At 44.0% G+C, this 13,557-nt stretch overlaps 1 protein-coding gene across 1 annotated transcript in view; it reads right to left on the bottom strand.

The window, feature by feature from the left end:
* The window catches only part of wdfy3 (WD repeat and FYVE domain containing 3), a 139,357-nt gene that overhangs the window by 25,678 nt on the left and 100,122 nt on the right, over nucleotides 1-13,557 (bottom strand). Inside the window, exons 39-47 of the mRNA XM_078285324.1 lie at nucleotides 13,056-13,285; nucleotides 10,490-10,599; nucleotides 9,542-9,724; nucleotides 7,696-7,853; nucleotides 7,462-7,539; nucleotides 6,386-6,616; nucleotides 1,973-2,141; nucleotides 1,385-1,548; nucleotides 215-363 (exon numbers count right to left, since the gene is read on the bottom strand). Coding sequence (XP_078141450.1) covers nucleotides 215-363; nucleotides 1,385-1,548; nucleotides 1,973-2,141; nucleotides 6,386-6,616; nucleotides 7,462-7,539; nucleotides 7,696-7,853; nucleotides 9,542-9,724; nucleotides 10,490-10,599; nucleotides 13,056-13,285 — 1,472 coding nt within the window. The remainder of the gene's footprint in view (nucleotides 1-214; nucleotides 364-1,384; nucleotides 1,549-1,972; nucleotides 2,142-6,385; nucleotides 6,617-7,461; nucleotides 7,540-7,695; nucleotides 7,854-9,541; nucleotides 9,725-10,489; nucleotides 10,600-13,055; nucleotides 13,286-13,557) is intronic.

The following is a 13,557-nucleotide window of genomic DNA, read 5'->3' as shown; positions in this document are numbered from 1 at the left end:
GGAATGATGTCATACTCCCTTCAGGGCAGGAAACAAACTGTTTCTTCCAGCAGCCACAGCGGGCGGCGGATTACCTAAATTCACCAGCCATTTCACTACTTCACCATATGATTAATTGAGCAGCCCTAGTGTTTCATTAGAGAAGAAGTGATGGTCTTTAAAAGGGAATCTAGACCTCGATGTCAAGCTTATAGAAACAGAAGTGTGGACGTACTTGGCGGGCAGCGTGTCGATGTCCCTGATCTCCCTGGAGACGGTCATGGTGTAGCCGTCGATGACGTAGAAGTGCTCCTTCCCGAACAGCAGCAGGCCCTCGCTGGTGTCCAGGCCCTGCACCCTGGCACAGCGGTACATGTGCTGGATCTGGAAAACAACAGTGGATAAGGATGTGAGAAACACGCGAGAGCTAATTACCTAGAGTTTAGAGGAAGCAAGTTTGTGATGGGAACTCACAAGTCTGAATCCCTCGACAGGCTGGGAAAATCTGGGCAGGCAAAGTGAATGAGGAATGCTCTTCCCCTCAATCAATAACTAGTGGTAACATGGCCTAGAGCAAGGCCCTGTAGAGACTGTGCTTACACTGGGCAGCTCCCAGGTGTGAATGTGTTGCAGGGTGATGCTGAAAAAAGAGCATGTGTTTCTAGTAGATTTCCCCTGGATGAAACAAGGCAGGAAATATACTTCACTCAAAATTTTCAGTGAAGTACTATAGTCCCATTCTGTGCCAATCAGTAAATAAAAGCCAGATCTGAAAGGCAACCCACATCATTCACTCACTTCAGGTTTTGTCCAAATCAGACTGGTAATTCATGATCTATCATGTGACTCGCACAAATGGTCGGTTACCTGCCAAAGCGGCTGGCAGAGCAGACAAATGTACCTGCCCAGCCAAGCTTCCCAGCATTTGGCTGGTGGCTGATGGTTATTTCCCAGCCTGCAGCAGGAGCTGCTCTATGAATCGTATCAACAGAGCTCATCGCTATGAAAAATATCCAAAGGGTTTCCACAAATTTCCCTCAACTTTGGGAAAAGTGACAGCCCTAGCATGTATGTGTGAGAGATATTGTGCACAATATTAATGCACAATAAAAATAAAATATTCCACTGGATATAGTGGTTGCTAAATTAACCATGACACATGCGGATAAAGCTTTTTCTACAGAATTTCTTTTTCACAAATTACAAAATATAAAAAAATAGCAGGTGTTAAAACAATGATTTGCTCAGTTTGAATAAAAAATATATATTTTCTCCAACACACATGAATTCACTGAATGCACTGGAATTCTACTGCAGCCTCTAGCAATTCTGAAATATCAGTAGCCAACAGTATGACTGCGATATTCTTCTAACTGCCCAGCCACACTGTGAGTGTCTGTCTGACCTTCTCTCCCTCCTCCAGCAGGCGCAGCAGCGATGTGTTGTCGGTCCTCTGCTCCTCCTCCGGGCCTCCTGACTCCAGCAGCTGCTCCTGGAGCTGCTCCTGGCTGTCCTCGTCCGCCCCGTCCGCCGTGGAGCGAGACCTCTTCAGAGGAGCCTTCACCAGGCCTGGCAGGAGGGACGGGACACATGTTACCGACGGCTTTCAGGTGATGTAACACACCCTCTGGCGGCCATATTGGAAGTCCTCAGCTCTTGGGCGACAGAGTATCTGATTGTGTTTCTAAACGTACGGCTTGGCAGTCTCAACAAAACTGAATAAACATGGGTCATTTCTGTGCTGTTTTTGATTGGGAACTGATCATTTTGCCACTGATTTGCCACTTAAATACAAACTTGCTAAACTGTAACTTATGACTGCAAATAGACTAATTTACCAGCCAGAGACAAAATGTACCAGCACTTGGCTGGTGGCTGGTGGTAATTTGCAAAGCTGAGAAAGATTTTGCATCACTCCTCAGCTCTGTTGATCCTGATGGTGTGTGTGTGTGTGTTGTGTGTCTATGTGCCTTCCCTGCTGCCTCCTCCATACCTTTAACCCTAGCGATGGTGTCCTCTCCGTGCTCAGGCTCGTGCTGGGCCGTCTCCCCCTCTGTGGTGTGCTCCACAGAGTGCTGGTACATGCCGGGGTTTCCAGACAGCAGACGCATGTAGTACTCCTTACTGTCGTAGCTGATGGCTCGCCGGTAGCGCAGAGGCTTCTGGAGCGGGGGGGGAAGAAGAGAGACAGGTGAGGTTACTGTAGCCTACAGACCTTGTAGAAGTCTCACTTTTTACTGCATGCTTGCTGAAACACTTTCACTCCATCCCCAAGAGGAAACTTTTGCTCTCTTTTTGACAATCAGAAGTTACAAGGAATGATACGGTAACGATGGCTGGGAGACGTTACAGTTTTCTTTTATATTATCTGATTCAACTGTGTGACATTCAGGAAGGAAATATCTGGGGTATTTTTCAAAATAGATGCCAGATAAATGTATGAAGGGGGACTTATATGACTGCTAGCACTGCAAAACACCCTAGGCTGGCATCTTTTTTTGTTAACACCAGAACCAGGACATTCTATGGTAAGGAAAGGAAATAAATTTGCAATCACTGACATGCAAAAGACCATTATTATAGCGTAATTTCAAAATGCCAGTCATGGTTAGTTTCATTACAGCAATGTTCAATCAGTAAAGACTTCATTTTCACACTGTAGCCACCATGTTAGGTCCAAACCCATGGAAAACCTACAACAGCCTAGGATCTGGGTGGGAAGTTACCACCAGCGGCCACATGCTGGAAAAGTCTGTCTACTGTGCTAATTTATTCATTTCTAAAAACCTAGTTAGCTGGTATAGCAGTGAAAGTGGGTGGTATATTTAGCCACTGGAGCTGGTGGACAATTAAAGTTAGTTTAATACACAATACAAACACACAGCATTAAAAACAACACACAAAGAATACTTCCTTTTGCTTGCATTTTCTGTCGACATTGAGAGGCTGGCTGCAGTACAGATGGAGCAAATGTAGTAGTCCAAGTTTTTACTGCATGGTTGCTGAAGATGCAGGGCGATGCTTTAAAGAGCAACTAAACCCCGAACCCAAATCTGTGTAAAGCCTGACATCTAATGGTAAAAAGCACGCTACTGCCATCTGCTATTGGCTGATGTCACCACCTGTTGTACTCTATAGAAGGTGACATCATCTGGCACCAAAGATAGCAGATGGCAATTTCAATAGCATGCTTTTAGATGATGTCACCTTCTATAGAGTACAACAAGTGGTGACATCACCTGGCACCAAAGTACCATGCTTTTTTTACCTTTAGACGTCAGGCTTTACACAGATTTGGGTTTGGGGTTTAGTTACTCTTGAAGCTCGTTTGTAATGGCTACTTCCATGCAGTCACACCAGGCATCAGTGAGTGCTTTCGTGTTTCATCCATATGGATTTTGGCGCGGTACCTGGGCGTGGTCAAGGCCCCAAGCCAAGGCTGAGGACAACAGGGGCACCAGAGGGGGGGCAGGGGGCTGGAGAGGGGTGAAGACAGGGAGGATGAGACCGAAGATGAAACGCCATTTGGGAACCATGGCTTCTTATTTGTAAAGCCAATACTAGGGATGGATATTGTCCAAGCCACGAGTCTAATAAGTAGAGATATTTCCATATTGACCTCTAGCCACAAGTCATGTTCAGAATGGGTTGTGTGCCATCAGGCCTGCTTCAAAACAGCTGGAGTAGTTGCCAGTAATTAAGAGGGACAGGCCAACATGTCAGAGGAGTGACAACAAAAGCAGATATTTTAATGTTATTGCCTCTTCCTTCCTGATCTTTCTCCTGCTTTCACAGCATCAATTGAACATCCTATCAATGCACAGAAATTATCCATTTTCTTTGGGTTTCTTTGGGTCCGACATTACCCATTAACCACTGCTCCATTCCTTATGCTGCGTCATGTAAACAGTAATAATTATACATATATAGACTACAGCTCTTGTAGAATACTTAGGATCAGGGGGAAAGTGGTTAGTCTGGAATTAGCTTGTACTCCATTCTAAAGGCATCTGTATGCTTCAGGTTCCTATTACAGTTAAAGTGGCTGATTCATGTAGCATTAGCAAATTTCCCTTTACAAAAGCCTCATTCACTTCAGATTAGCTCCCCATCAGTCTGACATGCTACTGCTGAACTGAGGGAGCTTTCATGAATAGAAGCCATTTAGAAAGAAAAATATTGTTATTCTACATAATTGTTCACCGTGACTAGACCAGTGCAGCAAAGACCCTGGAGGGTTATTCCAAGGCTACAAGCTTATTTGATTTTCTAAATATGCTATTAATTCTCTTGTGGACACATTCAATAGAAAATCAATTTACCTCCCCTGGCGCACATACTCATTCTGCAGAACAGGATTTCTGGGGAGCATAAGAGCATTCAAGCATTCGTGCTGGCTTGTGACCAGAGGGTCAAGTTTGAATCCCTGGACCAAGTGGGAAAATCTTGGTGGGGGAAGTTTATGAGTAATACTCTCCCTTCCCTCAGCTACTACTGTCAATGTGTCCTTGAGCAAGGCACTCAACCCACAACTGCTCAGTGGCCAAGAGCACAAGTCTGGCAGTCCTATTCAACTGCCAGGTGTGAGTGTGTGACTGTGTCCAAAACCCTGCGACTTCTACCCTAGCATGTCTAAATGTTTACTGTGTCATCTTGCCGGGCTGGATTATGGTTAAAGAACAAGGTTATGTCAAGTTCCAGGGGACTTTGGAGTTAATTAATAATATTGCAATCATAGGGGAACCCTAACGTGTTCCCTGAAGAACCTCTTCATGAAGGGTTCATGAACCCTGCCTGTACTTCTACAAGCCTCTAACACACTATATGGGTGTTCTTCGGGGAAGCCTGTCAGGATATTTAATTTAGTGCAACCCTACTGTGCATATTGTCTGCTTTTGGATCTTAGAAGAACCCCCGATGAACGCCTAGTTCTACTTCTCTCCTTATCTCTTATTTTCCTTGCTTCTTTTCCAAGCACCTCTCTATTACATGATCAATCTAGGGAACATTGCCAGGACACTATAGCACTGATCTTTGCATCATTACTATTGGCTGCTTGTAATGTTGGTTATCTTGGAATTGAAGCTCATTCTGCTGTTGCACCTGTTTCTCTGAGTAAGAGCATCAGCAAAAAGCAGTTTTTAGAGTGTGTGTTGTGTTGTGGGAGGCCTACATTAACACCAAGAATGATTCTCTGCTTGCAAACTAAATGGGCTCGTCAATGGGCAATCCCTCTAAAACATCTTGATAGCTGCGGTACCGGAGGACCAAATGACTGTGCAGTGCAGACAGGGACCCTTTGGCAGACAGAGGGGAGGGATTATTTATAGAGCAAAAACAAAGCTAAATGTGTGTCAGCGGTGCCAGGAAAGGCGTGCCACTGGCTGCTGGGTGTGTCTGCCTCTCATGGCGGGGCTGTGTGTGTCCATGAGCTCCGTTTCACTGCCTCTGAACCTGCAGGCTCGCCACTCTGCAGGGGGGCTGGAGATGTTTTCAGACGGTGGGTTGCAAGTTATGGACGTGATATTATGGAATGTGAAAAAAAATACTTCTAATGTACACATTTCTCATTATGTTTTTTAATCCTTTGTGGTAAATTCCCTTTTTTCTTGTGAAATAATCAACATTTGCAGCCTGCAGTCTTTCAATAATGAAAAGAAGAATAGCTTGAAAAGGGAAAATGAAGAAGTCATCATTTGGTGTCAAAGTTCACCATTCTGCACACTTTTTTTTCTGCACATGCTTGTAATAGTAGGCCATGTGCATGAACTGCTTTGTTTTGGGGGTCTGTTGTATTTGGACAGCTCATAACTATTTCAAGGCAGTTGTAAGCAAAGTGTGCCAACAAATCCCCTTTTCCCTTATCTTCCTCCACTACTTGCTCTAATATGCTCTTATCTTAATGTGAAAAAAATCCTTTCAACGTCTCTCCTCAGGTCTTATTTCTTTTCCTAGCACTTCTCCATTATGCATGGTCATTCTAGGGTCACATCATCACAGGGTTACATCTACTGTTAGGACTCTTTCACTCTTTGCTATTGGTTGCTTGTAAAGTTGGTGATCAAGGAATTGAAGCTTATACACTCACTGTAAGGACATCACCTAAATTTCTAAAATGTACATAAATTTAAGCTGTCCTTCCATTGTTGCTGTTATAGTTAGAAGAATATTTAGAAGGCAGAGAGACGGAGAGAGAGAAAAATGAGAAGATTTGCCTCAGGCTGTATGCTGTATCATTAATAACTGCCAGCTGTGCTAGTGCAAGATAGATGCAGTATAAATGCATGAAAGGGGATTTCTACACTGCCTGCCACTGTAACTCCTGTTGGGAACATATATCAGCCACTTCGAGGTGGCTCAATGCACTGCGGTGTCGTTACCGTATGAACCCAGATTTAAAGAGTACCTGTGCTGAGTTGGTGTTGGGCTCCACCTCGGGGACGTAGGGGTAGTGGATGTAGAACATGTCGTTGCGGACCATCTTCTTCCTCATGCGGCACGGCCCCTCCGTCATCTCCAGCACAAACTTGTCCAGGTGTGAGCCGATGGGCGGGCCCCACAGGCCGCGCTCTCGCAGCAGCTCGTACTCGATGGACGCCCACTCCTCCGTCACATACTTCAGGGCGTTCTGCTGCCGCTGGGAGACGGGAGGGGGGGGAGAGTCGGTGTGAGGGTGTATTTTTTTTTTTCTTTTGTTCAGTCTTTTTATTAGCTTTTATTAGCTTTATTAGCTCAGGTGACACTAAATATGTCATACAATTTATCATATATTGTAACAAAAGTCCATCCAATTAGCCCCAAAAATTTGCAATACTTACAATATAGCATATCAAAACAGAAGTTCAATGGTAAATATGAATAATAATAATAACATTATATTTGTATAGCGCTTTTCTAGATACTCAAAGACGCTTTACATAGTAAACAAGATGCAAAACACATAATATCAATGAATAAGACTGAGAATAGAACATGAATATGAATAATAAACAATTTATAAACACAAAACAAAGTACACAGAGGAAGAAAAAGGGGGTTCATATTTACAGGTTTGAAATGTCTGAGGTGTCTATCTTTTCTTTTCTTTTTTTTTAACTGAATGCTGCAATCTGTCGAGATGAAAACGCTGCTATAAACTTGTCTGAACTATATGTGAAGTCCTGTTAGATTCTGTCCTGCACCTCGTGTGCCAGTCCTGTATTGTGTAACTGTGCTGTAATGAGTCAGCACCAATCAATCAGGCTGAATTTCTCGGGCAGCCATTTGCGCTTGGCAAATTAAAGCGATTCTGAGATTGGGATATGAACTGTGATACCTGTAATGTGATTCACAGTCTTTCCTGCTTAATTTCATTTTTTAACACTTACACAGGGAAACTGTGAAACTACCGAATTTGACCGTTTGATTTTGGCAGAGAACGTGCAAATCTCTGAACTGGCTGAGCTCAGTTCTGCCCATCAGGCACTGATGCAGGCGCTGTACCTCTTGATATTCTTTGTACTGCATGGCCACCAGGTCTCGTACTACGGCGATGTGCGTGAACATCCACTGGAAAGTCTCCTGTTGGTTAGAAAAACAAGGTGAAAATAATGCAAAGCTGACTAACACTATGCTTTAAGTGATTTATGAGGCAGTGTCAGCAGATTTTAAGCATATTATAGGTGTACATTCGCTAAAATCCTGCTGTGAGTGTCTGTGAGCGTTTGGTGTGTGTACCTGTGCAGAGAGGTTGTTCTTGTTCAGGCTGTTCTCCTTCTTGTTGCGGCGGACGCCTGTCAGCTTGGAGAGGCCGAAGCCGCTGCTGACCCGGGACAGTTTGGACTGGGTGGCCGGTGCCACCGCCTCGCCACGACTGATACACTTCTTCTCATGGACTGACCCAACGGAAGAGGGGGTGTGGATGGGACAGAGGGGAAGAGAAAGAGATATTTAGTGACACTTTTCTACACTGAGCCATTTAAGGCTTCAAGGCAAGGGAAACTAGGGCTATGATATTGACAAAACAAAATCATGTTGTGATTCTTTTGCTGAACATTGTGATTGTGATAACAACTGCCATACAATGTACATGTAATTCTGATGTTGGCAACTGGAAGAAATACAATTTCTGGGTGAAAAATGAGATACTAATGCTGAGAATTTAGTTGAATACAATGAAAGATTTCCTCTGACATCTTTATCTCTTCCAACCTCTTGCAATTTGGAAACTGCAGTAGTCAATATTGCGATTTTTAAATGTTTTAGACTCTCTAGTGCAGCTCTGCAGGAAACTACTTTCACAAGCACACTTTCATTACTTAACCAGATTTTTGGATTCACTGGTTTCCTGCCAAAGTGGCTGGTAGAGTAGACTAACTTACTACTGTGGCAGGTGGCTGCTGGCAATTTACCACCCTGCTTACATCAGCAGAAATACAGCAGCGATAAAGCGTGAGAGAGAGAGAGAGAGAGAGAGAGAGAGAGAAGAGTGAAAGAGAGGGGCTGTGAAAAAGAAAGAGGAGAGATTTCACAGGTGGTGGGATGGGAAGGAGGGGAGGGGGGGCGGATCAGCAATATCAAATCTGTCCTGTTGGCTTGGCTCCCAGACGACAGTATTTGCTGTACAAAACACCCAAAACAACAAGAAGAGCCCCGAAAACAGGTGAGAGCCGCTTATGAGCCACCAACACTCTGCTGGGGAATAAAGGAACACAAATCCAATATGTGAAGGCAGAGAGAATGTGCCAGCTTGCACTCGGACCTATTATCATGCTCAAAAAGCACTAATGAACATGTGTTGTCTCTGCATTTAAAAGTGAATGGAGAAGTACATACAGAAGCAGCCATTGTCATATCACTTCTACAAGCATCTATCCTGCATCAGTACTGCAGATCAGTGGGGTCCGGGGACCACCAGGGGTCCTTGAGGGGGTTCCAGGGGGTCCCCCAGCAAATTGATGAATTGTTAAACTTCAGCATTATTTCATTTACAAGAAGTTAACCCAATTAGAGAATGTAGAAGAATGACTGTTTTGATCATAGTTTCTCTGTTATCTCTCTACCTACAATACAGATAGTCATGGGATTCTGGACACAAAATCATATCTAACAATATTTGAATATCAGATTTGGATCTGAGAGACAAAACCAAATGGGGGTCCGTGGCCCTAATGTGTATTAAATTAGGGGTCTTTGATATGAAAAAGGTTGAGAATCACTGCTGTAGATAATTATTTCTTGAATATCACACATTACAACCAAATTAGTATAATTTAAAACTAAATTCTGAAGTCACTCAGCCATATACTAAGCCGTCCATTCCTAGCATTTTCCATCGGTTATTGAGTACAAAACTTGATTTTCCAAACTTACTACTGCTACTATTAATAATAATAATGTGATACTTCATTGGTCCGCCTGGGGAAATTCTCTCTTCCCTCCACAGTGAGGTCAGAGGTCAGTTATAGGGACGGAAGGTAGTTCAGCCAGTGTGCAGCAAGTCTGCAGCGGTTATATCTGTAAACATGGTGTGTACGTGTGTGTGTGTGTGTGTGTGTGTGTGTGTGTGTCCTGTCCCCCTCACCCAGGTGGTTCTGCCAGCTCTTCAGGGCCGGCTCCTCCAGGGCGGGCCGGGCGGTGCCGATGTCCACATGGCCTCTGTCGTTGGAGGGCAGAGACACCTTGAAGATGTCCTCCAGCATCTGCCGCTTGCTGTGCATCAGTTCGGTCCACACCCGGTTCACCGCCTTCAGCAGCAGCTGCCGCCCTGCGGGGGGGGGAACCGGGGTTCTCTCAGGTTCTCCGTGACTTTTACACGACTTTTCATGACTACGCTGATGTGCTTACATGACCCAAAAGTGTTATTCCTTCCTGGTTTGTTAATGATGTTTCTCTAAAGGGGTAAACAGTCTGACTTCTACTACAGCTGGGATGAAAACCACCATCTAATGCAATGAATGTGTGAAACCAGTTGTAAAATAAATTGATATTCCCTGACTTCCTCAGACAAATTTAGGAAATTTATGAATTCACGACTTTCCTGGAATACAGTTTATCAATCAACATGAATAAACACAGTCTGCGTGCACACACACACACACACACACACACACACACACACACACACACACACTCAAGCACACAAACACAAAGACACGCCCACACAAATACACACATGTATACACTTATGCCCACAACACAATGCTTTCAGAAAGTATTCAACCCCCGTCACTTTTTCTTCATTTTGAGTCATTAGAGCCAGAATTCAAAATGGATAGAATTTTTTTTGTCACTGTTTTACACACAATAACCTGTAATTTCAAAATGGATTTTTTAAATTACAAATGAATTGTGAAATGTTTTCACTTGTCATTATGGGGTGTTTTATGTAGATTGTTGACAAAAGAATCTCAATTTAATCCATTCTGAACTCTGCAACACCACAAAATGCGGCAAAACTGATGGATGTTGAATACTTTCTGAAGGAAGTGTACATGCAGGCCCACACATACGCAAGAAGACAGTGCGTTACCTTCGCTGACGTCGTGGCTGTGCGTGGCGTCGGCCTCGTTCTCGGCGGGCATCATGACGTGCCAGGTCGTCATCCGGGCCTCCGCCTCCAGACCGAAGCCCTCCACGCTGCTGCAGAGACAAACACACTGGATCAGTACCAGACAGACGTGTAGGCAGCTGGAGAGGGAACTTCGCAGGGAGAGTGAGATGCTACGGCCATGTTACCAGTGGTGTAGTCTACGTCAGTGATTCTCAACCTTTTTCATATCAAGGACCCCTAATTTAGTCCACATTAGAGCCACGGACCCCCATTTGATGAGATTTTGTCTCTCGGACCCAAATCTGACGATATCTTTTATTGCTAGATATGATTTTGTCCAGAATTCCATGACTATCTGTATTGTAGGTAGAGAGATAACAGAGAAACTATGATCAAAACAGTCATTCTTCTACATTCTCTAATTGTGTTAACTTCTTGTAAATGAAATAATGCTGAAGTTTAACAATTCATCAATTTGCTGGGGACCCCCTGGAACCCCCTCAAGGACCCCTGGTGGTCCCCGGACCCCTCATTGAGAACCACTGGTCTACGTGATACGCAGGTACACGCCGTATACCCACTAAGAAAGCTCCAGGATTTCCGTATACCCACTTAAAAATGCGCAAGGATACGTAACAATATAGTTTCGTGACAGAACTTTCACTTCAGTGATTTTGTTTTCGCAAATACCGGGTAGAGTATAACTGCAATAAAATACGTTTTGCAGGGGAAGGCATCTCCTCCATTCACACTTCCATTCATAAAATTCACCCTGTGCGCTCTGTCTGTGTTACGAAGCGTGGGACGTGGTGGCTTCCCATGTAGGCTAGGAGGGGCGTTGAGTTTGGCCGTGGCCCGTGACCCAGACCTGACGTCACCTACCAACGAACACAGCTGCTTGACGGTCAGTGCCAAGTTCATAATATTCTGTAATGAATGAGTCTAGCCTATTCAGCTTTCCATTATTGTTAATAATACTTGCACTCTTAAATCGTAATCCATGCTTTGCATTGAAAATTGCCAGCTGATGACCCTGTGCTCCAGGGGCCGTATTCATAAAACATCTAAGGATAAAAGTAGCTCCTAACTGGCTGAGTTAGATGGTGATTAACACTAAAACAGTAGAAAATCAGTCCAAAGCGTTTAAATCTCTCCAGCTGTAAATGCCATTGGCTGTTAAAGTCTTTCAGAATGCTCTCAATTATGTGTGGATGCATGTACTGTATGCGTTAGTGAGCGTGGTGGTGCTTATGGGGTGTCGCTCCGGGACGGGTGTGTACGAGGCTGGGAGGGAATCATCACAGTATACCCACTACAATAAACTAGACTACACCACTGCATGTTACTGTGGCGTCTTGTCCCAGCAAATAAGTCACACAGTGTGTTCAAAGCCCAGACCAAAACCGCTATCTGTTCCACACCAGACTTGTTGATAGTGATTAACTCGGTACTAACAGTGATCTAATTGCTGCCATTTGATTGTTGTGATTTGAGGGAAGTTATCATTTGTGCCTTCTTCCAAACCAAGTTTTCACACGCTTCATCTTCTCCTCCACAACTGACTGCACATGCACAGATGCCATGTAATGAGTCAGGGTTGGTTGTGAATCATGTGCGCTTCACATAAGCTGAACATAACACTTGGACAGCTTTCAGTCTGACAAGGACAAAAGATTGAGGGGGCAGGACGTTGGGATTTGTTCATCTTGAATAAAACTAAGACTTTCACCGACACCTAACATGATTTGTAGGCTAGGGATTCTGCACAGCATTAGAAAAGCTTTTTTAAGAAGCTGTGTTTACACCTGGCTCTGTTGTGATTTGGAAATTATGCAGAATAATGCAATGTTTTATGTTTTCTTCCAGTTTATTGAGTAGGCAGAACTTGCACATGTACATGCATAAGACTTTTGCACAGATTCTTGGTTCCTTTAAGAATCTACTTTCTGTGAAAAGTGCTTCTCGCAATGATGTCTGATGGGCAATTCAGTCTTTTTCATTCCTTTCAACTGCACTGTCACAATGCTGTCCTGAGGGTCTCAAAATAATTTTGGAAGAGGCTGCAAGATGGTTTATAGAATGTGCAAAAAATATATTTCTCATGTACACTACCAGTCATCATCTTAAAGCCATTTTGATCTAAAGGCTTCTGCTTAAATGCTTGAAATGTGTTTCTTAGACAAATATAAATAGTGAAGTTGATCGTATGTATGAATTTCTTTCCAAAGCTTTTGCCTTTCCATCAAGGCAAAGGGCGGCTACTTTAAAGAATCTAAAATATATATCTAATATATATATATAAGATAGTTTTGATTTGTTTAACACTTTTTTTGTCGCTGCATAATTCCATTTGTGTTATTTCCTAGTTTTGATGTCTTTACTGTTATTCTAAAATGTGGAAAATAGTAAAAATACAGAAAAATGTGGTGTGTCCAAACTTTTGACTGGTAGTGTACAAATTTGAGAACTACTCAAACCACTGCGCTACACAAATGTACACACACACATACACCCAGTCCTTCACCCTGGACTTCTGTCACCTTACCTCCCACTGTGCAGGCAGATGAAGCAGTGAGCCAGGCAGGCCACAAAGTCCTGGTCGTGGTTGCCCGGCCCCAGCACCAGGTTGCGGTTGACGGTCAGGACCCGCAGGGCGTCCAGCAGGGCCACCTGCTGCGCCACCGTCTTGTGGGGCCGACAGAGCTGGTAGAGCACCGTCCGGTTCAGGCAGTGGTAGATGGTGTCGAGGGAAAGTCCCTGGGAACGCCTCTTAGACTTGGAGGGAGAAAGAAAAGAAAACGAAGGAGGGGGGGAGAGGGCGAGAACGAGGATTTGAAGAAAGAGGATTTGGAGTAGGAGGTGGGGAAAAAGCCAGAGAGGAGGAGGGGTGGATGAAAAATAGATTGATGGGGTAGAAAAGGGGGAAAGAGAGGAGGTAGTAGAAAGAAGATTTGGGAGTGAGAAAGAGCGAGAAAGTAGGGATGAAGGATGTATGGATGGGGAACAGGACAGAGGAAAAGAAGAGGGAGATATGGTTGAAGAATGAG

The sequence above is a fragment of the Centroberyx gerrardi genome, chromosome 8 (assembly GCF_048128805.1).
Source record: "Centroberyx gerrardi isolate f3 chromosome 8, fCenGer3.hap1.cur.20231027, whole genome shotgun sequence".
Lineage (NCBI taxonomy): Eukaryota > Metazoa > Chordata > Actinopteri > Beryciformes > Berycidae > Centroberyx > Centroberyx gerrardi.
The sequence above is the reverse complement of the archived record's forward strand: the minus strand, read 5'-3'. Positions and strand labels throughout refer to the sequence as shown.